This window comes from Bombina bombina, chromosome 1, assembly GCF_027579735.1.
Source record: "Bombina bombina isolate aBomBom1 chromosome 1, aBomBom1.pri, whole genome shotgun sequence".
NCBI lineage: Eukaryota > Metazoa > Chordata > Amphibia > Anura > Bombinatoridae > Bombina > Bombina bombina.
In genome coordinates, this window is record NC_069499.1 from 168,853,660 (window position 1) to 168,876,842 (window position 23,183).

The 23,183-nt window shown below is 39.4% G+C and overlaps 1 protein-coding gene across 1 annotated transcript in view; it reads right to left on the minus strand.

Annotated features, from left to right (window-relative positions):
• The window catches only part of LOC128645006 (protein farnesyltransferase subunit beta-like), a 159,278-nt gene that overhangs the window by 126,876 nt on the left and 9,219 nt on the right, over positions 1 to 23,183 (minus strand). Inside the window, exon 3 of the mRNA XM_053697716.1 lies at positions 14,587 to 14,659. Coding sequence (XP_053553691.1) covers positions 14,587 to 14,659 — 73 coding nt within the window. The remainder of the gene's footprint in view (positions 1 to 14,586; positions 14,660 to 23,183) is intronic.

The window sequence follows — 23,183 nt, forward strand, 5'->3', positions numbered from 1 at the left end:
TAACAGAGTTTTAAGGAATATGAGTATATTGTAAATCCATAAAGGGAGGCAAAAGACAAGTCCCTCCGGGTTTCTAAAAAATTTCCCATGAGGTGAAAAAGAATCACAAACCATAACCATATACATCCCTCTGACAAGCACTGTACTCTTAGGGGAAACCAGGCCCTTAACAGACTGAAAACCCCTTTCTCTGAAGAATTAAATGCACATCTTCATTCTTCAACCACCTCCAGCGAAGGCAAAGTAAAGACTGAGATGTGTGAGAGGTTTCATAGGACTCTTTGCCTCCTCCTAGTGGTAGAGAAGAGTAATTCCCAGGAATAATTAATCATGGACTTTCACCACCTGTATGAAAGAAATCTCAAGTGGAGTTGAAAGCAAATCTTTTTGAGATATTAAATGGGAAAAATAATTTTTTCTTCTTCTATATACGGCCATATGAAGAATTTTACAGGGTGATATTTTTATTATCAGGTATTTGTAGAGTGCCAACAGGTTCCGCAGCGCTATGAACATAGGTGGTATATAAAAACCATTACAGGGATCAAAATGGGGAGAGAGTGGCCTGCCGAGAGTTGCACTGTTGTAGTCGGCTCTTATGAAGGTGAACAGCTGGGCTCATAGGCTTACATGCTATGGGGTTTTAGGGGATAGCAGTGGAAATAGGAAGGTTAGTGTAGGTTGTAAGCGTCCCTGAATAGTAGAGTCTTCGGGGAGAACTTGAAGCTTTTAAAACTAGGGGAGATTCTTGTGGAGCAAGGCAGAGAGTTCCATAAGATGGGAGCCAGTCTGGAGAAATCTTGAAGATGGGAATGTGAGGAGGTAACAAGAGAGTAGGAGATCATGAGCGGAGCGAAGGGGATGGGAGGGAGAGTATCTTGAGACAAGGTCTGAGATGTAAGGAGGGAAGCAGTGTAATTGAGGGCTTTGTGTGTCAGAGTGAGAATTTTGTGTTTAATCCTGGAGGCAAGAAGAAGCCAGTGAAGGGATTGGCAGAGAGGTACGGCAGATGAAGAGCGACGTGCAAGGAAGATGAGTCTGGCAGAGGTATTCATTATGGATTGTAAAGGAGGTACGCCGCAGCAAGGGAGACCAGAGAGGATAGAGTTGCAGTAGTCGAGGCGGGAAAGGATGAGACAGTGGATTAAAATCTTTGTTGTGTCTTGTGTAAGGAAATGTCTAATCTTAGCAATGTTTTTAAAGGTGGAAGCGGCAGGCTTTAGCCAAGGACTGAATGCGAGGAGTGAAGGAAAGATCTGAGTCCAGTGTGACCCCAAGACATCGGGCATGTGAGGTTGGGGTAATGGAGTTATCAACAGTTAGAGACATGGGGAGTGGAGATTTTGGAAGAAGGGGGGAAAATAAGGAGCTCAGTTTTGGAGAGATTTAGCTTGAGGTAGTGAGAGGACATCCAAGATGAGATATGAGAGAGACAGTGACACGGGTTAGCAAGGAAGGAGATAGTTCTGGTGCAGAGAGGTAGATTTTGGTATTGTCGGCATACAAATGATAATGAAACCCGTGGGACTTTATTAAAGGGACACTGAACCCAATTTTTTTCTTTCGTGATTCAGATAGAAAGTTGCTTAAAAGTGCATGCTCTAATTTACTCCTATTAGCAATTTTTCTAAGTTCTCTTGCTATCTTTATTTGAAAAAGAATGCATCTAAGCTTTTTTTTGGTTCAATACTTTGGACAGCACTTTTTTATTGGTGGATGAATTTATCCACCAATCAGCAAGAACAACCCAAGTTGTTCACCAAAAATGGGCCGGCATCTAGACTTACATTGTTGCATTTCAAATAAAGATACCAAGAGAATGAAGAAAATTTGATAATAGGAGTAAATTAGAAAGTTGCTTAAAATTCCATGCTCTATCTGAATCTCAAAACAAAAAAATTGGGTTGAGTGTCCCTTTAAGGAACCTAGTGAGGACGTATAGATTGAGAAAAAAAGGGGACCGAGAACAGAGCCTTGCGGTACCCCAACAGAAAGAGGTAACGGGGCAGAGGATGCCCCAGAGAAGACTACACTAAAAGGTACGGTTAGACAGATAGGAAGAGAACCAAGAGAGAGCTGTGTCACAGACGCCAAAGGATTGGAGGGTATGGAGCAAAAGAGGGTGGTCGACAGTATTAAAGGCTGCAGACAGATCAAGGAGGATAGGAGGATAAGTAGAGAGAAGTGGCCTTTGGATTTTGCTGTAAGTAGGTCGTTGGTAACCTTAACAATTGCTGTCTCTTTTGAGTGAAGGGGGCGAAATCCAGATTGCAGTGGGTCAAGGAGGGAGTTTAATGTAAGGAAATGGGATAGACATGCATATACTATCTTTTCAAGAAGCTTTGAGGCAAGAGAGGTAGTAGGGAAATAGGGCGGTAGCTGGATGGGGAGGTTGGATCGAGAGAAGGTTTTTTTTGAGGATAGGTGTGACTAATGCATGCTTAAGAGATGTGGGAACTATACCAGTGCTGAGGGAGAGGTTGAAGATGTGTGTGTGTGTGTGTGTGTGTGTGAGTATAGGGGTAAGGGTAGATGAGAGGGAGGGGAGTAGTTGTGAGGGGATGGGGTCGAGGGGACATGTAGTGAGGTGAGAGGATAGTATAAGGGCAGAAACTTCATCCTCTAACAGGGTCAAAAGAGCTAAATGTATGGCTATGTGGGTTTTGGATGATTGTGAGCTTTTGAGGGGGAGGGAGACCGTTACTATGTTGAGAGCTGATTCAACCAAACCTGCTGGACCACAGTTCATTAAACATTGCATGGAGATAGACTTCATACCTTTATCCGATTAAAAACTGGGCTGTTGATCTACAGATATAAAGCTTCAAAAAGGGGCATTATACTAATGTTACTCACACAAATTGTACTAATACTAATATGCAGTAATGACATATTTGTGATCTGGCTATTACATACAGGTATATTCTAAACCTTTAGATCAGTGTTTCGCTTGTGGTCACAAAGTTTACAGAACATGTTTATAAATAAAAATATTACAATAACATGTTAATAATAACAACAATAAATAACAGCTGTAGGGTGCCTATATAACTCATCAATCTAACATTTGTGCTTAATACAAAGTAATATAATTTAATTCTGAAAATAATATTGAGGAAGGAGTATCCCAGTAATCCTCTGAGAAAAATGGGGCATTTGCATTCTACTGACTCAACAGAAAATAGGGCTGGTCTTCATATTTTTCCAGGGCTGCTTTTTATTCCCAGTCTGCCCTGGCTAAGGTTGTTCCTCAGAGTACAGTATGTTTTGAGCATAATTGTGCAAGAGGAGAACTAGCAGTATAACAGGCAATCTAGCAATTAGAATATTTTTTCAAAAGTTAGTGGAAAGTTCTTATTAAAGGGACACTGAACCCAAATTTTTTCTTTCGTGATTCAGATAGAGCATGAAATTTTAAGCAACTTTCTAATTTACTCCTATTATTAAATTTTCTTCATTCTCTTGGTATCTTTATTTGAAATGCAAGAATGTAAGTTTAGATGCCGGCCCATTTTTGGTGAACAACCTGGGTTGTTCTTGCTGATTGGTGGATAAATTCATCCACCAATAACAAAGTGCTGTCCAGAGTTCTAAACTAATAAAAAAGCTTAGATGCCTTCTTTTTCAAAAAAAGATAGCAAGAGAACGACTAAAAATTTATAATAGGAGTAAATTAGAAAGTTGCTTAAAATTGCATGCTCTAGGTCAGTTCCGGAGGAGGAGCCCAGGTGTGTGGTCAGGTGTGATACCTGCTCAGCACAACCTCCATTGCAAGCTGCTGGCGAAATCTTCGCGCCCAAGCCCTTACTTTTTGGGAGGCTTGTTCAGCAAGGATATCGCTGCTGGATCTGACATAGTGCCAGTATATCGCACATAAACTGTAAGCTGCCATAATCACTGTACCTTGCCCCCAGCCTTACCCGTGCAATTCTCACTGCTATAAAGGGAAGGAAAGAGGTGGAAAGAAAAACTATGCTGTATTGCACACGGAAAAGTTTTTTTTGAAGTGGAGCGGAGGATGGACTCTGACTAATTCAGGAGGTTTCATGGTCTGAAGCCTCTACGGGGGATATCCCTGGTTTACCGATTGAACCCGGCGTGGTCACTTGCCTGCTCTACACCGACACTGTCAAAGTGAGTTAAAGTCAGCCATCTGGCGTTACCTGCAGGTCTCACTGAGTTGTTGCAGAGGTGGGTGTGCCGGACGGGTCCGCCTGGTCTGTTGTGGCTCCCGTCTCTGTTCGGGTGGATTTGCCTGGTCTCGCGGCTGCTCACGGTCCGTTGTCTCCTCCCACCGGTGCTGCGTGAGGGACACGGACCGATATCCGCTTCTGTCTCACCCTCCTAGGCTCCAGGCTGCCCCCTCTGATGTCCGCTGCTCCCAGCGCTGGTCTCCTTGTGCGCTGTCAGTCTTCCTCGGCAGCTGTGGTCAGGTACACCCCCCTCCCACCGGTGCTGCGTGAGGGGGGACTGTGCTGAAGAGGAGCACCTTGTTCCCGGTCAGGATATCCTGAAGCTAGCAGTGGGTAACGTACTTACTGATTGACAAAGGGGGAAAACATATACAAAAAGGAGGACTTCTCTACCTCTCTTCTCCCTTCCCTCCTTTGCCACGTTTATACTATTAAAAGCTAAGGAGTGGGAATTGTTTTGAGAAAGGGGAAGCAAAGGGGCTAACACGGTCAACTTGCATCTGGATATATACAGGCAAGACTTGATAAGGCTCAAGGCTCAAGTTTAAAGTCATCATCCTACCTAGCAGGTGGCTAGGATAATGAATCTGCCTATATAATCTCTTTTTCGTCTGGACTTGACCCAAAAAAAAAAAAAAAAAAGAAAAGAGAGAAAAAGAGAGAGAAGGAAAAACACAAAAAAAATTTTTTTTTCTTTTTTTTTTTTTTTTTCCCTTAAATCCAAGTTTGTTTAAGAACTCAAGCTAATGACTTGCATAAATGAGAAATGTAAATATCAAATTTGTGATTTAAACTGTGGAAAATGAGTATAATTATACTAATTTATTAACTCCAGGGAGTTGCTAATTCCTGTTCTACCTTCTACAGATATTCAGATTCTGAATCCTCTGTCTGGATTTTCACCCTCCCTCTTACTAAATTTGTCAAATTACTGTACTCATTTTCTAAGTTTACATGCAGCGACAGGGAATTTTGAAGCTAGTTAAATAACTCAGAATATTGATGAATAAATAAGAAATTATAAGTCTTAAATTCTAGAACTTTGTAATTTCCATATAGTAGAGAATTGGTTAAGGCATCCCTGTCTCTGACTGTGTTTTTTTGTATATTAAGGGGAAAATCTATCGTGGAACTGTTGTTGCTCTGAAGGATAGATTGCCCCCTCATTCTCCATTTCTCAGTTTTTTTTTGAATGGTTAACACAGCTAGACTGGTGTGCTTTGCAACTCTCTGGTGCCTGGAAACCCTTCTCTTGCCTTCTGATTATGTGACTGTGATTGTGTATCATTTAATTTCCTATAGGTAGCAATCTAATGTGCTAGATCTTGTAAAACCATTGTTTGTTTGAGTTTTGCAGCACCTCTGTGGCTTATTCGTACTTTCCTTCTTTGTTTTGTGTTGAAGAGAAATTTTAAAGCCCAAGAGGCAGCCCTCAGGAACTGAGAGTAGCACATGATTATACCTGTGGTTAGTTGGAATTAGGAGGACTAAAAGCATAAATTACAGTCACAATTTTTTTTTTTTTTGTTGTTCCTTGAAAATTCTGTTACAAAATAATCCTATATTAAGTATTAATACAGTGAACTAGAGTTAGAGGTAAATTAGAGGGCATAATATTTTTGGATATATTTCTGATACTGGGCTAAAGGTCCTTAAGAGTGCTCTAATCACTTTCCCACATTCTTACTCACTTCCTTTTCCCCCACTGTTCTTTGATATTTGTTTTCACTTTAAGGGGATTAACCCCTTTCGAATTAGTTAATACCCTATATTTTTATTACAGCACATTCATAGATTTATGGATAAATATATCAACACACATGTTAAAACGTCCCCGCTAAATATGTCTGCAAGGCAAAGGGATAAAAAATCTAAGGCTTCAACGGAAACCCTGGCCGACATCCACCCCACCACCACTACTTCCCCTCACATAAATGCACCACTTGATTTACAAACACTTGTCTCAAATATATCCGAAGCTTTAACACCTAAATTCGATGCCCTCAAAATTGAAATAAAACAGGATATTTTATCATTAACAACTGAAATTCGCCAATTCTCTAGCAGATTGAGCGAGGCAGAACAAAGAATCTCTGACCTAGAGGATACGATGGGTAGTCATACTGATAAAATAGACTCTCTGAACTCTAAACTTATAAAAACCCAATCTAAAATGGAAGATTTAGAGAATCGTGCAAGACGCAATAATTTTAGGGTTATAGGGGTCCCTGAGGAAAAACAATACGAAGATCTTACTAAATTCTTAACTAAAACATTACCACAATTACTTCAAATTCCACAAACTCACCCACAGTTAGTCCTTGAAAGAGCACACAGGTTAGGCTGGCAGCCTCCAGATAAAGAAAACCCCAGACCAAGACCAATTATAGCGAAAACACTTAATTATCAGGATAAAGTTTTATTATTACAGTTCTATAAAAAAAACCAACCTATCCTCTTAGGGGAGACTAAAATAATGCTCTTTCAGGATTTTTCAGCTGAAACATCAGCCAAAAGAAGGGAGTTGGCTCCAGTTTGCACTAGATTAATAAACCAAGGGTATCGAGCCACTATTATCTACCCAGCCAGACTGAAAATCATAATAGAGAACCGGACACATTTCTTTGATTCAGCCAGAGAGGCAGAAACATTTATAAATCAATCCACTGCCCCAAATCTAGGGTTAAGACCACAGGCAACGACCCTTTCCTAAGTACACTTAGTTAAATCCGAGTTAAGTCTCCTTTTTTCTTTCTGTATTATGGCAGCTTATCATAAAGTTGGAAAACGAGGCCCTCGGTGGTCCTCGGTTGTGTTTCTGTGTTTATGGGATGTTTGTTTTTTTTTTTTTTTTTTTTTTTTTTTTTTCTCTCCTCCTTTCATTTCTTTCTTCTTTTCCTGTGATAAATTAGATGGCCAGCATAATAAATAAACTTAAATTTGCCTCCTGGAATATTGGGGGTATTACCTCCCCGATTAAACGTAAAACATTAATATCATATTTAAGAAAAATTCACACTGATATTGCTTTTATACAGGAAACCCACCTAAAGACAGAAGAAATTCTAAAACTCAAATGCTCATGGGTTAAGGAAGTTTTATTTTCACCTAGTAAACAGAGAAGGGGAGGAGTTGCAATTATTTTGGGGAAAAAGTTAAACTACCAAATTCTGCATATAAAAAATGACACGGAGGGAAGATTTATTTTGGTAAAAATTAAGATTGACAATGTAATGTACACATTATGTAACATCTATGCCCCTAATGTGATTAATTGGTCCTTCTGGGAAACACTGCAGGCAGATATTATGACTTATATAGAGGGTTACCTGATAGTTGGAGGGGACTTTAATATGGCACCCCAATACCCCTTAGATAGATTAAGACAACAACCACTGAGCCCCAGAACTAAAAGAGATAAAATCGAATCAAAATTGTTTAATAGACTATTTCAAAATCTTGGGGTTAGGGATATATGGAGGTTACAAAATCCGGATTTAAGGGACTACACATGCCTTTCCAAGGCGCATAAATCACTTTCAAGGATAGATCTTTTTCTTTTAGATGAAGAATTATGTAAAACGAGAGTAATAGCAGGAATTCTTCCTATTTGCATCTCTGATCATGCCCCTATTTTTTTGGAGTTCCAAGCTAGCGATCCCACTACTAGATATAATCGATTTCATTTCCCATCATATTTAGCCACGGACCTTAAATTTAAGAATTGGGTAAATCTTAAGTTAGAAGAATATATCTCTTTCAACCAGGACTATATCAATCGTCCTACCATTTTTTGGGAAACAGCAAAAGCTGTGATTAGAGGCGAGATTTTGGCATATTGTATTAGGAGGACAAAGAAATTTAAATTCAGGGAAAAGGAAATTGTAAAAGCAGTATCTAATACATATAATTCTTATCTCCTACAAAAAACACCCAGAACCTGGGAACGATACACGCAGGCGCTAAAAGATAGAGATACTTTTCTTCTCTATAAAACATCTCAAAAGGATCTAAGATTTCAAGCTAAACTTTACAGATATGGTAGTAAATCGGGCAAACTCTTAGCAAGGTTAGTTAAAAAAGATAAAGAGGTTTCCCTAATTGATTCCCTATCTGAAGATGGTAAATTGATAACAAAAACAGAAGATATATCACAGATACTCTTATCTTACTATAAAGATTTATACTCTTTGAAAAATTCAAATATATCTGCCTGTGAAGATTTTTGGAGTAAGATTGTATCTCCATCACTATCACCTGATCAGATGGAAAATCTGAATCTCCCGATTACTGAATTGGAAATATCAAGAGCAATACAAAATCTATCCTTGAATAAAGCTCCAGGCCCGGACGCCCTCCCCAACGAATTTTATAAAATCGCAACGTTAACAATTTTGCCACACCTAACTTCACTATATAATGACATATATATAAAGGGTAACTCTCCTTCTCCTAACTTTGCCGCCTCTTGTACCACTCTGATTCTTAAGCAAGGCAAGGACCCAAAGAGGAAGGAATCATATAGACCTATAGCCTTGCTTAACTCAGATTACAAGATTCTTACTACTATTTTGGCCCTGAGGCTACAAACAATTCTTCCTGGTGTTATTCATAATGACCAAGCGGGCTTTATGTCCAAGCGTAATTCTTCAGCCAAGATAAGAGAGCTGTTTCTTACTATTGATTTCTTCAGAACTAGGGAGGGGTTGGGGACTGGAGGGTACGGGGTCACCCCTGATTTAGCAGTTATAGCAATAGATGCCGAGAAGGCTTTTGATTCGATACATCATGATCACTTAATTAATTCTCTGCAACATTTCGGCTTCCATGGCAAATTCCTCAATTTTGTTAAAAATCTATATAACGTAGCTTCTACAAAGATGTTAATTAATGGCTTGACTACTCCAGATATTTTTCTTAAAAGAGGAACTCGACAGGGGTGTCCACTCTCTCCACTCCTCTTTAACGTCTCTATTGAACCCTTGGCCATATGCATCAGGAAGCAGCTGGAGGGGATTAAGATCGGTTCAGAAGAGCTGAAAATAGCTCTATACGCCGATGATATTCTTATCTACATGTCTAATAGTGTTAATAATATTCCCAAACTCCTATCTATTATTGAACAATTCGGCTCATTCTCCGGGTACAAAGTGAATACCACAAAATCGGAACTCATGTGGATCAAACCCCCTAAGGAACCTATGTTAAGCTTACCTTTCAAGATAGTCTCCAGAGCTTTTAAATATCTAGGGATAATGATTTCACCTATCCCAGAAAAATGGTATAGCCTCAACATTACCCCAGTACTCAATAGAGTTATGAAGATTCTCAAAAATTGGCAGAATCTCCCCCTTTCTTTGTCAGGCCGTATAGCCCTATATAAAATGATTTGTCTACCCAAAATGTTATATGTAATACAAAATACTTCATTGATCATAAGGGGAAGAGACTTAACAATATTCAACACTACCTTGAGAAAATTTCTGTGGCAAAATAAAAAACCCAGAATTTCTTTACTTAAACTCTCTCTCCCAAGAGAACTCGCGGGTCTGGCTCTACCAGACCTAAAACTCTATAACTATGCCTTTTTATTACGTTTAATTATGGATTGGATATATGAGAGAAACTATGTCACTAATAATAACTTAGAAAGAAATGTAACACATCCATACCTTCCTTTAGCAATTATTCATTGTAATGCTGTTCAATTATCAAAGGAGGTGAAAAAGATGAGAACAATTTATAGTCCCCTTCAAGCGTGGTGGAAAGTGTGTAAACTCCTAGGCGTTGAATATAGGGTCTCTAAATTTATGCCATTATCAGGCAACCCTCAATTCCAGGCGGGAATTCTATTTTCACCTTTTCAGAGGTGGCACAGGGTAGGTTTAAGTAAGGTCTCTCAGTTATTAGATTTTGAAAGGTCATGCATAAAAACCTTTGGCTCATTAAGATCGGAATATAATATTCCCCAAAAAGATTTCTTCGCGTACTTACAAGCAAGACATTATGTATCTAATTTAATAAGTTCTTATGGATGGAATTGGTCCCAGGGGCCCATAGAGAAATGGCTCATCTTAGCTAATTCTGGTATTATTTCAATCTCAACTAGTTATATAGATTTGAGTTCTATAAGAGGGGTTTCTAATCTGGAAAAGATCTCCACTAACTGGGCTGCAGCTCTAGGGCAAAGCTATATAGAGACTAGCTGTATCCAATTCTCAATTGCGGAAACAAAGCGAGTTACCCTTTCCTCCACATGGAGAGAATCCCATATTAAATTACTACTATTTACTTTTTTCACTCCAGAAAAGGGAGCGCGGTTTGGTAACTCTAAATTTAGTTCTTGCCCTAAATGCTCTCTCCCCTCTGCTTCTCTCACACATATGTTTTGGGAATGCCCAAAGATGCAACAATTCTGGTTTAAATTACAATATTGGCTTAATACTATTTTAGGAACCTCCTCTATGAGATTAGAGGTATCTCACATTATATTTCTATGGAAGGACTCAGGAGCTCAGACAGGTAATTCTAAAATAGTCAATATGGCTATATTAGCAGCCAGATATCTAATCCTCAGAAAGTGGAAGGGGGGGACTGCCCCCAGTATTCCGGAGGTCAAAAATTGTCTAAAAAAACAATGTATCCTTGAGCAAATGGATACTAATTTAAATAAGGAATGTGAGGTTATTTTATTTTTTAAGAAATGGTCATCCTTTATTAAATCTTTTTCTTCAAGTGAAATTGACCTCCTAATCCATCCATTCAGAAACTCAGAAATGGTGTTGCTGGGCATCTGGTAATTCACTTACTTTCCTTCTCTGCTTATTTTTTCCCCTCCTTTTTCTTTTCCTTTTCGTTCCCCCCCCCCCCTTTTTTTTTTTTTTTTTTTTTTTGTTTTGTTTTGTTTTGTTTTCTGCATGTGTATTTGTGTGGTAGTCTTGTCTGTGTGTCTGTCAGTTTGTGGATTGTTGTTTGTTGGTGGGCTCACTCCAACTAAGGACGAGGGTTTTCGATAGAATAACAAGACATAAGTTCTGGATAATTCTTAATTGGAGGTATTTTAAGTTATAGAGGGAAAATAAAATTTTCTCCAACAGGTGAGCATTTAGTTGAGTGGAATATACAATGAAATTCAGTGATAGGTAGGTTAGTCTAATTCAAGGTACATTTCTCTTCTTTTTGTCCCTTTTTCTTTTTTTTTCTTACTTTGAATTACCTTGTAAGCATCAAGTAATGTACGGTTTTAAGTTCACTAAGCTGCATCTGTTCTTGTTATGTTGTATGCTCCTCGGTGTTAACAGTTGATTATATGAATTTGTATAACCTGTTGGATACTAAATAAAGAAAAAAAAAAAAAAAAAAAAAAAAAAAAAATTGCATGCTCTATCTGAATCACGAAAGACGAAATGTGGGTTCAGTGCCCCTTTAAGGAACAGAAGCATCTCTGCATGTTCAGCTATAAGTCTGTTTCTGCTAACAGCAAGGACGTTTGACGCTAAGCTGAACATATCATAATTACCGTAGCCATACTGTGGGATTGCCAGAAATAAGTTTCATTGAAAATAAGGGTACTGCTATTGAGCTATCCTGTTAATACCCAGGTCTACTCCGTTCATCTATTCACATAACTGTATGGAACATTTCAATACTGGATATTATTCCTCCATCCTAGTACTGGAACTTTGATTGTTACCTGTGAATTTAACAGGTGCTCATTCATTTTTTGAGTTTATTTGATGTAGAATTTGCATAGCTATTTTTATTTCTTGTATGTAATCTCTCAGAGGGGATTTAATAATCATAGTGCACTATGATAGGAGTTCAAATCTATCCAATCATATATGTCTATTAATTGCCTTTGTGAACTCCAATAAATACTGAATTTTATGCTCCTTTTCGTGTAGTGTATTGATGCTATTAAGCATTGGTTTATAATTATAATCATATTGCTATTGGGGAATTTGTCATTGGTTAGGCAATATATCCATTAATTTTCTAGGTTAGTGCTGGAAAGGAACTGCTTAGGAACCTTTTTACCTTTAATTCAATTTATCTCTTTTCCCCTTGCACCTGTGATCCGTTATCTACTTTTAATTCAGATCATTGTTATCAGCCCTTTTATAGGTAATACTGGAAGCGCTGACAACACTCCACTTATATATATATATATATATATATATATATATATATATATATATATATATATACACACATACACACACACACACACACACACACATATATGCAGGTTTCTGTGATGTAAAAAAATTAGACAAAGATAAATCATTTCAGAACTTTTTCCACCTTTAATGTGACCTATAAACTATGCAACTCAATTGCAAAACAAACTGAAGTCTTTTAGGTAAAGGGAAGTAAAAATAAAAAAAATAAAATGGTTGCATAAGTGTGCACACCCTTAAACTAATACTTTGTTGAAGCAACTTTTGATTTTATTACAGCACTCAGTCTTTTGGGGTATGAATCTATCAGCATGGCACATCTTGACTTGGCAAGATTTGCCCACTCTTCTTTGCAAAAACACTCCAAATCTGTCAGATTGCGAGGGCATCTCCTGTGCACAGACCTCTTCAGATCACCCCACAGATTTTCGATTGGATTCAGGTCTAGGCTCTGGCTGGGCCATTCCAAAACTTTAATCTTCTTCTGGTGAAGCCATTCCTTTGTAGATTTGGATGTATGCTTTGGGTCGTTGTCATGCTGAAAGATGAAGTTCCTCTTCATGTTCAGCTTTCTAGCAGAAGACTGAAGGTTTTGTGCCAATATTGTCTGGTATTTGGAACCGTTCATAATTCCCTCTACCTTGAATAAGGCCCCAGTTTCAGCTGAAGAAAAAAAAGCCACAAAGCATGATGCTGCCACCACCATGCTTCACTGTGGGTATGGTGTTCTTTTGGTGATATGCAGTGTTGTTTTTGCGCCAAACATATCTTTTGGAATTATGGCCAAAAAGTTCAACCTTGGTTTCATCAGACCATAACACCTTTTCTCACATGCATTTGGGAGACTTCAGATGTGTTTTTGCTAAATTTAGCTGGGCTTAGATGTTTTTCTTCGTAAGAAAAGGCTTCCGTCTTGCCGTCTACCCCAAACATATGAAGAATACGGGAGATTGTGGTCACATGTACCACACAGCCAGTACTTGCCAGATATTCCTGCAGCTCCTTTAATGTTGCTGTAGGCCTCTTGGTAGCCTCCCAGACCAGTTTTCTTCTCGTCTTTTCATCAATTTTGGAGGGACATCCAGTTCTTGGTAATGTCATTGTTGCACCATATTTTCTTCACTTGATGATGACTGTCTTCACTGTGTTCCATGGTATATCTAATGCCTTGGAAATTCTTTTGTACCCTTCTCCTGACTGATACCTTTTAACAATGAGATCCCTCTGATGCTTTGGAAGCTCTCTGCGGACCATGGCTTTTGTGTAGGACGCGACTAAGAAAATGTCAGGAAAGACCTACTAGAACAGCTGAACTTTATTCTGGGTTAATCAGAGGTACTTTCAATTATGGTAGGTGTGTGATGACTCTTATTTAACATGGTTTTGAATGTGATTGCTTAATTCTGAACACAGCTACATCCCCAGTTATAAGACACATTATTTTAGTTTTTTTTGTTTACTTCCCTCCACCTTAAAGATTTCAGTTTGTTTTGCAATTGAGTTGTACAGTTTATAGGCCACATTAAAGGTGGAAAAAGTTCTGAAATGATTTATATTTGTCTAATTTTTTTACATCACAGAAACCTGACATTTTAACAGGGGTGTGTACACTTTTTATATCCACTGTACATGTAAAGGGACTTGAAACCCCATGATTTCATGAATTAGGTAGAACATACAATTTTAAACAACTTTCCAATTTACTTCTATTATCAAATTAGTTTCATTCTCTTGGTATCATTTTTTAAAGGAGCAGCAATGCACTACTGGTTTCTAACTGAACACATGAGTGAGCCAATGACAATCATTATATATCTGCAGTCACCAATCAGCAGCCAGAACCTAGGTTATTTGCTGCTCCTCAGCTTACCTAGATAAATCTTTCAGTAAAGGATAACAAAAGGAAGAAAATTAAATAGAAGTAAATTTGAAAGTTGTTAAAATTGTATGCTCTGCCTAAATCATGAATGTCTAATTATGACTTTACTGTCCCTTTAACGACAGAAGTGTTTGCACAATGTAAAAAAATGTTAACAGTGATGCAGAACTGCAGCAATATAGTGCTCCAGATGTGCGCGCCTCAGCCTACTTAGGTATGGAAAGTTTTTATTTAAATATAAAACTCAGAAGTTCTTAAATTTAATAACCAATGGTTAACACTGTATAGTAATCCCCAGAGGAGGTAATAGACAAGATATTTCGTGTTGCCATACCTCATATGAGCCCGATAGATACCGTAGTCCCTTCCTCAAGTAGTGAGAGTGAGCCTCCCGATCCAGAACAAGTCTAAGGAAAATGAAAACACAAATGTATTAAATTGTTGCGGATATAGGAAAATGTGGATTTATTTCAGGACATAAAAATGGGAAGGAAAAATAAATACCCTTTTTTAAAACGGAAAAATACAATGTCCCTTTAACACTTGTCCATAGACTCCGTACAATATAGTAAATCAAGTTGCATGGTTAAATGGGAGGCATAAAAATGCACAACCTAATTTTTTTTTATTTTTTTTTAATGGCATGTATACTAATTTAAATGGATGACTAATTTATATGAGCAATGAAGAAAGTGTCCCTTTAATTTTACCAGCAATTATAGTTATATTGCTGACAAACCATTTTCAACATAAGCTTCATGAAATTGCTGAAGATGTTATCTCAGAAGACAAAACCCAGGAATAAATGTGGTTGTTTATGTAATTCCATCATTTGAGTGTACTGTATTGTTATGGGATATCTTTGCAATGAGCATTCAGGCAAGTTTACATTAAAAAAAAAAAAAAAAAAACAACTTAAAATTACTTATCCATGTTCCTGTCATGAATAAAACGATTTTGTTATCAAGTGTGCCCCCGTTAACCAACAGAGCCAGGGATATCCATTTCACTTAAAATGTTTCATGCACAAAATATTTTTACATTTTTTTTTTTTAATTTTAATGCTTCTTTTTCATAAGCAAGACTGAACATTTATGAGTTTATCACTGCAATATCTTCAACTCTTTTGAATCTTATATAATAAAGACAATAGCCTGATCAAAATGTAAGTACAGAAGTCTTAAATATAAAAGCTTCTGCATTTGTAATAAATAGTCAGCCACGTAAAGCTAGTCTAGATACAAAATTCATACACAAGGAAACAGGAACGCTATTGAGCTACGTAGAATTTCTCTAGTGAATGACATGGTGGACAATATCATAATTGTTTATGGCAAAAGTCCTAAAACAATTGCATTTTGTCAATGTGAATTCAGAAACAAAAAAAAACCCAAGCAAGGAAAAGTGGTTGTTTTAGTCTGTGACAGATAAAAATCTGTATGGAGGTATTGTTTTCCTACAAACAAATAAAGCTTTATTATAATATCTGGACTAAATCCCAAATCCATTATTAGAATGAACAAGCTATGAATTTTGTTTTATAAACCACAAGTACAAAATGCAGTGTTCTCCACAGGACCCATTTGAATGGTCACACCACACAGATCTGTGCACTGCTTCTGTCACAGGATGTAACAATATGCACACTACAAGATGGTGGCGCCCATTATAAAATGCAGAGCTTTACAAACTGGACTCTGTAATGAGTTAAAATAAGAGAACTGCAGGTAGAGAAGGAAAATAGCATAATGTACTGTAGTTGTGCCCAGCCGTTTAATATCCCTTTAATTGTGCATGCTAAGGCAACTTGACAATATACTTATTTATTTTGCTGCCTTTTCTAGCAAGTCTGAAAATTGTGAGCTTTCCAATTCTAACGGGAAAACAGCTGAGGTTCCCACTTGTGGTCCGGCATCCCATGGCAAAATGTAACATGTCACAAGAGCTCTCTTGCGCAATACCACCCCCTGTTCTCATGCCATTTGCGCTAGAGCAGGACATGTCAATCATCCCAAATGGGCAAATCATTCAGTTTCTGCATTTTAAATATGTGGTTGCAGGTTTGCTCATGTGACCCTGCACTGCAAAGTCTCAAAAGGGGCGAATGCATCTTAATAAATCTTTCCCCAAGAACCCAAAGTGCCATAGCAGGCTTCACAAGTCTAACACTGACAAATGATAAAATTAGACTGCAAAACGGAGGATAGTTTGCCAAGAAAATGTCAACTCCAGTAACAAGTCCAAGCTGGCTCCTTCAAATAAGGAAAATGGTGGGTAAAGTGTACCTAATGAAAAACAACTGCAGCAAACAAGGTGCTAAGGCATGGTTAAAAAAAAAATAAAAAAAAATCTTGTAACTACAAAATGATCACAGTCCCATTAAAGCCATTATTTTATACATCCTTAAAATATTTTAGAAATTACAGAATGCTGGCTGGCAAAATATCTGCATATAATTATTTTTTAAAAGCGATTGTAAGGTTTAATCAATAAGTGCCTGGTAACAAAGTAATCTTAAAAATAGGGGCACTTTCACTCATTAAACTTAACAATGACGCTTCTTTTTTTTTTTTTTTTAAATGCCTTTGCGCTATGGTAAGCATAACGCAGATCCTCCTCCTGCTTTCTAAATGTAGCCACCAATCAGAAAGCGCTACCCAGGGTGCTGAACTAAAAATGTGCTGGCTCCTAAGCTTAGATTCCTGCTTTTTCAAATAAAGATAGCAAGCGAACAAAAACAAATTGATAATTGGAGTAAATTAGAAAGTTGCTTAAAATTGCATGCTCTGAATCGTGAAAAAAAAATTCTGTTTAGTATCCCTTAAAGGAAGTTTACTGTGAAATCTCATGAGATCACAGCAAAGCAATGCAAGACCTCGGCACTGCTGATGCTGATTCGATAACAGAATTTATGTTTACCTGATAAATTACTTTCTCCAACGGTGTGTCCGGTCCACGGCGTCATCCTTACTTGTGGGATATTCTCTTCCCCAACAGGAAATGGCAAAGAGCCCAGCAAAGCTGGTCACATGATCCCTCCTAGGCTCCGCCTTCCCCAGTCATTCGACCGACGTAAAGGAGGAATATTTGCATAGGAGAAATCATATGATACCGTGGTGACTGTAGTTAGAGAAATTAAAACATCAGACCTGATTAAAAAAACCAGGGCGGGCCGTGGACCGGACACACCGTTGGAGAAAGTAATTTATCAGGTAAACATAAATTCTGTTTTCTCCAACATAGGTGTGTCCGGTCCACGGCGTCATCCTTACTTGTGGGAACCAATACCAAAGCTTTAGGACACGGATGATGGGAGGGAGCAAATCAGATCACCTAGATGGAAGGCACCACGGCTTGCAAAACCTTTCTCCCAAAAATAGCCTCAGAAGAAGAAAAGTATCAAATTTGTAAAATTTGGTAAAAGTGTGCAGTGAAGACCAAGTCGCTGCCTTACATATCTGATCAACAGAAGCCTCGTTCTTGAAGGCCCATGTGGAAGCCACAGCCCTAGTGGAATGAGCTGTGATTCTTTCAGGAGGCTGCCGTCCGGCAGTCTCATAAGCCAATCTGATGATGCTTTTAAGCCAAAAAGAGAGAGAGAGGTAGAAGTTGCTTTTTGACCTCTCCTTTTACCAGAATAAACAACAAACAAGGAAGATGTTTGTCTGAAATCCTTTGTAGCCTCTAAATAGAACTTTAGAGCACGAACTACATCCAAATTGTGCAACAAACGTTCCTTCTTTGAAACTGGATTCGGGCACAAAGAAGGCACAACTATCTCCTGGTTAATATTTTTGTTAGAAACAACTTTCGGAAGAAAACCAGGTTTAGTACGCAAAACCACCTTATCTGCATGGAACACCAGATAAGGAGGAGAACACTGCAGAGCAGATAACTCTGAAACTCTTCTAGCAGAAGAAATTGCAACCTAAAACAAAACTTTCCAAGATAATAACTTAATATCTACGGAATGTAAGGGTTCAAACGGAACCCCTTGAAGAACTGAAAGAACTAAATTGAGACTCCAAGGAGGAGTCAAAGGTTTGTAAACAGGCTTGATTCTAACCAGAGCCTGAACAAAAGCCTGAACATCTGGCACAGCCGCCAGCTTCTTGTGAAGTAAAACAGATAAAGCAGAAATCTGTCCCTTCAAAAGAACTTGCAGATAATCCTTTCTCCAAACCCTCTTGTAGAAAGGATAGAATCTTAGGAATTTTTACCCTGTTCCATGGGAATCCTTTCGATTCGCACCAACAGATATATTTTTTCTATACTTTATGGTAAATTTTTCTAGTTACAGGCTTTCTAGCCTGAATAAGAGTATCAATGACAGAATCTGAGAACCCACGCTTTGATAAAATCAAGCGTTCAATCTCCAAGCAGTCAGTTGGAGTGATGCCAGATTCGGATGTTCGAACGGACCTTGAACAAGAAGGTCCCGTCTCAAAGGTAGCTTCCATGGTGGAGCCGATGACATATTCACCAGGTCTGCATACCAAGTTCTGCGTGGCCACGCAGGAGCTATCAAGATAACCGAAGCCCTCTCCTGATTGATCCTGGCTACCAGCCTGGGAATGAGAGGAAACGGTGGGAACACATAAGCTAGGTTGAAGGTCCAGGGCGCTACTAGTGCATCTACTAGAGTCGCCTTGGGATCCCTGGATCTGGACCCGTAGCAAGGAACCTTGAAGTTCTGACGAGACGCCATCAGATCCATGTCTGGAATGCCCCATAATTGAGTTATTTGGGCAAAGATTTCCGGATGGAGTTCCCACTACCCCGGATGAAATGTCTGACGACTCAGAAAATCCGCTTCCCAATTTTCCACTCCTGGGATGTGGATTGCAGACAAGTGGCAGGAGTGAAGCTCCGCCCATTGAATTACTTTGGTCACTTCTTCCATCGCCAGGGAACTCCTTGTTCCCCCCTGATGGTTGATATATGCGACAGTCGTCATGTTGTCTGATTGAAACCTTATGAATTTGGCCTTTGCTAGTTGAGGCCAAGCCTTGAGAGCATTGAATATCGCTCTCAGTTCCAGAATGTTTATCGGGAGAAGAGATTCTTCCCGAGACCATAGACCCTGAGCTTTCAGGTGTTTCCAGACCGCGCCCCAGCCCACCAGGCTGGCGTCGGTCGTTACAATGACCCACTCTGGTCTTCTGAAGCTCATCCCTTGGGACAGGTTGTCCAGGGTCAGCCACCAACGGAGTGAATCTCTGGTCCTCTGATCTACTTGGATCGTCAGGGACAAATCTGTATAATCCCCATTCCACTGTCTGAGCATGCACAGTTGTAATGGTCTTAGATGAATTCGCGCAAAAGGAACTATGTCCATTGCCGCAACCATCAAACCTATTACTTCCATGCACTGCGCTATGGAAGGAAGAAGAACAGAATGAAGTACTTGACAAGAGATTAGAAGTTTTGATTTTCTGGCTTCTGTCAGAAAAATCTTCATTTCCAAGGAGTCTATTATTGTTCCCAAGAAGGGAACTCTTGTTGATGGGAATAGAGAACTTTTTTCTACGTTCACTTTCCACCCGTGAGATCTGAGAAAGGCTAGGACAATGTCCGTATGAGCCTTTGCTTGTGGCAGAGACGACGCTTGAATCAGTATGTCGTCCAGGTAGGGTACTACTGCAATGCCCCTTGGCCTTAGCACCGCTAGAAGGGACCCTAGTACCTTTGTGAAAATTCTTGGAGCAGTGGCTAGTCCGAATGGGAGTGCCACAAACTGGTAATGCTTGTCCAGAAAGGCGAATCTTAGGAACCGATGATGTTCCTTGTGGATAGGAATATGTAGATACGCATCCTTTAAATCCACCGTGGTCATGAATTGACCTTCCTGGATGGTAGGAAGAATTGTCCGAATGGTTTCCATCTTGAACGATGGGACCTTGAGAAATTTGTTTAGGATCTTGAGATCCAAAATTGGCCTGAATGTTCCCTCTTTTTTGGGAACTATGAACAGATTGGAGTAAAACCCCATCCCTTGTTCTCCTAATGGAACAGGATGAATCACTCCCATTTTTAACAGGTCTTCTACACAATGTAAGAATGCCTGTCTTTTTATTTGGTCTGAAGACAATTGAGACCTGTGGAACCTTCCCCTTGGGGGTAGTTCTTTGAATTCCAGGAGATAACCTTGAGAAACTATTTCTAGCGCCCAAGGATCCTGAACATCTCTTGCCCAAGCCTGAGCGAAGAGAGAGAGTCTGCCCCCCACCAGATCCGGTCCCGGATCGGGGGCCAGCATCTCATGCTGTCTTGGTAGCGGGCTTCTTGGCCTGCTTACCCTTGTTCCAGCCTTGCATCGGTCTCCAGGCTGGCTTGGTTTGAGAAGAATTACCCTCTTGCTTAAAGGATGTAGAATTTGAGGCTGGTCCGTTTCTGCGAAAGGGACGAAAATTTGTTTTATTTTTAGCCTTAAAAGACCTATCCTGAGGAAGGGCGTGGCCCTTTCCCCCAGTGATGTCTGAAATAATCTCTTTCAAGTCAGGGCCAAACAGCGTTTTCCCCTTGAAAGGGATGTTAAGCAATCTGTTCTTGGAGGACACATCCGCTGACCAAGACTTCAGCCAAAGCGCTCTGCGCGCCACAATAGCAAAACCTGAATTTTTCGCCGCTAATCTAGCTAACTGCAAAGTGGCGTCTAAGGTAAAAGAGTTAGCCAACTTAAGTGCTTGAACTCTGTCCATAACCTCCTCATAGGAAGATGCTTGATTGAGCGACTTTTCTAGGTCCTCGAACCAGAAACACGCTGCTGTAGTGACAGGAACAATGCATGAAATTGGTTGTAGAAGATAACCTTGCTGAACAAACATCTTTTTAAGCAAACCCTCTAATTTTTTATCCATAGGATCTTTGAAAGCACAGCTATCTTCTATAGGGATAGTGGTGCGTTGGTTTAGAGTAGAAACCGCCCCCTCGACCTTGGGGACTGTCTGCCATAAGTCCTTCCTGGGGTCGACCATAGGAAATAATTTCTTAAATATAGGGGGAGGGACAAAAGGTATGCCGGGCCTTTCCCATTCTTTATTTACAATGTCCGCCACCCGCTTGGGTATAGGAAAAGCTTCGGGGGGCACCGGGACCTCTAGGAACCTGTCCATCTTACATAATTTCTCTGGAATGACCAAATTGTCACAATCATCCAGAGTAGATAACACCTCCTTAAGCAGAGGGCGGAGATGTTCCAATTCAAATTTAAATGTAATAACGTCAGGTTCAGCTTGTTGAGAAATTTTTCCTGAATCTGAAATTTCTCCCTCAGACAAAACCTCCCTAGCCCCTTCAGACTGGTGTAAGGGCATGTCAGAACCAATATCATCAGCGTCCTCATGCTCTTCAGCATCTAAAACAGAGCAGTCGCGCTTTCGCTGATAAGTGTCAAAAAACTCTGAGCCATCTCCGTGGAGATGTTGCCTGTGCAACGGCAAAGAGAATGACTGGGGAAGGCGGAGCCTAGGAGGGATCATGTGACCAGCTTTGCTGGGCTCTTTGCCATTTCCTGTTGGGGAAGAGAATATCCCACAAGTAAGGATGACGCCGTGGACCGGACACACCTATGTTGGAGAAATTGTAGTTTTTTTTCCCCCCAACTTGCAGCTTTACAGCAGCTCTAACTGTTCACAGAGCACTTACTCTGGTGAGCTGAAGAAATTGTGGGGTAAGATATCTTCCCTTTTGAATAGAGATGTTCAGGTGATGTTTTCATAACAGATTTTTACAGTTATGCTGCATTACTATGAAGTGATTTAGCATATGAGTATTAGGTTCCTTTCAATAAATGTATTGTGAATTTTGAGCAATCTTCACCTGCATACAGCTGGCAAGACAATATAGTGGGACCATTTTATTTAACAATTTTAGTGAAATGCTTAAGTATTTTAAAGAACTGCAGACATACCCTGGGAACTCCCCTACCCCTCCCACTTTCTGAAGCTCTGCTTTAATTTACAATAGAGAAAATACAAAGTAATTTGTTATTTATAAAACATACAGAGATCTACAAAGTATGATCCTGATTTGTTAAAGGAACAAAGAAACTCTCAAAACAATCAGAATTTGTAAAATCACTGCTGGATCAAAATTTAAATATATTAAAATATAACATAGAAAGTGCAAAGCTTAAATGTCATAATACTGAAAGGACCCAATCTGAAGTGTAAAGTGATATAAAATACAAAGCACAAAGTGTAAGTGTAACAAAACTCATATAGTGCTAAATTGTACTGGGCTTGTCTCTCTTTCACATACCTAAATGCAGATAACACCCCACCCCTTAGACAAGTATAGCAAAAGTTGCCTGTCTAGAACCTTGTGAGAGATCTTGCAGTGCTGGAGGGTTCCGCACTTTTTCTTTAAGCATTCAGTGAGTTAAGCCCTGTAAAGTCTACACTACAATTTCTCTCCAAGCAGAATGATCTTCAGACCCTTCCTGGAGTCTACATTACAAGGACAGCATTTTGGGCTAAATCATTTTATATGTCTTTTTAATTTAATTAGTGCTGCTGCTGTTTGCCTTCTCATGCTTATGAAAAGGGTAAAATCAATAACCCTATGCAACCTGCACAGACCACAGAGAATGTGCTTCACTCAAAGCTATTGAATTGTGCTCTTTTGGTTGCAGCCAAATAGGGCTAGCTGTAACGAAGTTTGATTCCCTGCTCTAAGCAATCATTGTATAGTATGTAGCTGGTTCATTAAATATACAACATTATGACCGCATCCTATGGTCTCCCTAGATCCAGTAGATCCCGAAGGCACTGCTGGTAGATCACGGCCGATGTGATCAAAATTATGTGGTCAAGTTACACAATCTCAACACTGGGGCGTGAGTAGAGTATGGTTGCTAGGGATACCGCTTTATCTACTGCATTGTGTGAAGGGGCAGGTCATTAAATAGTCTGATGGTCGGACACAAAA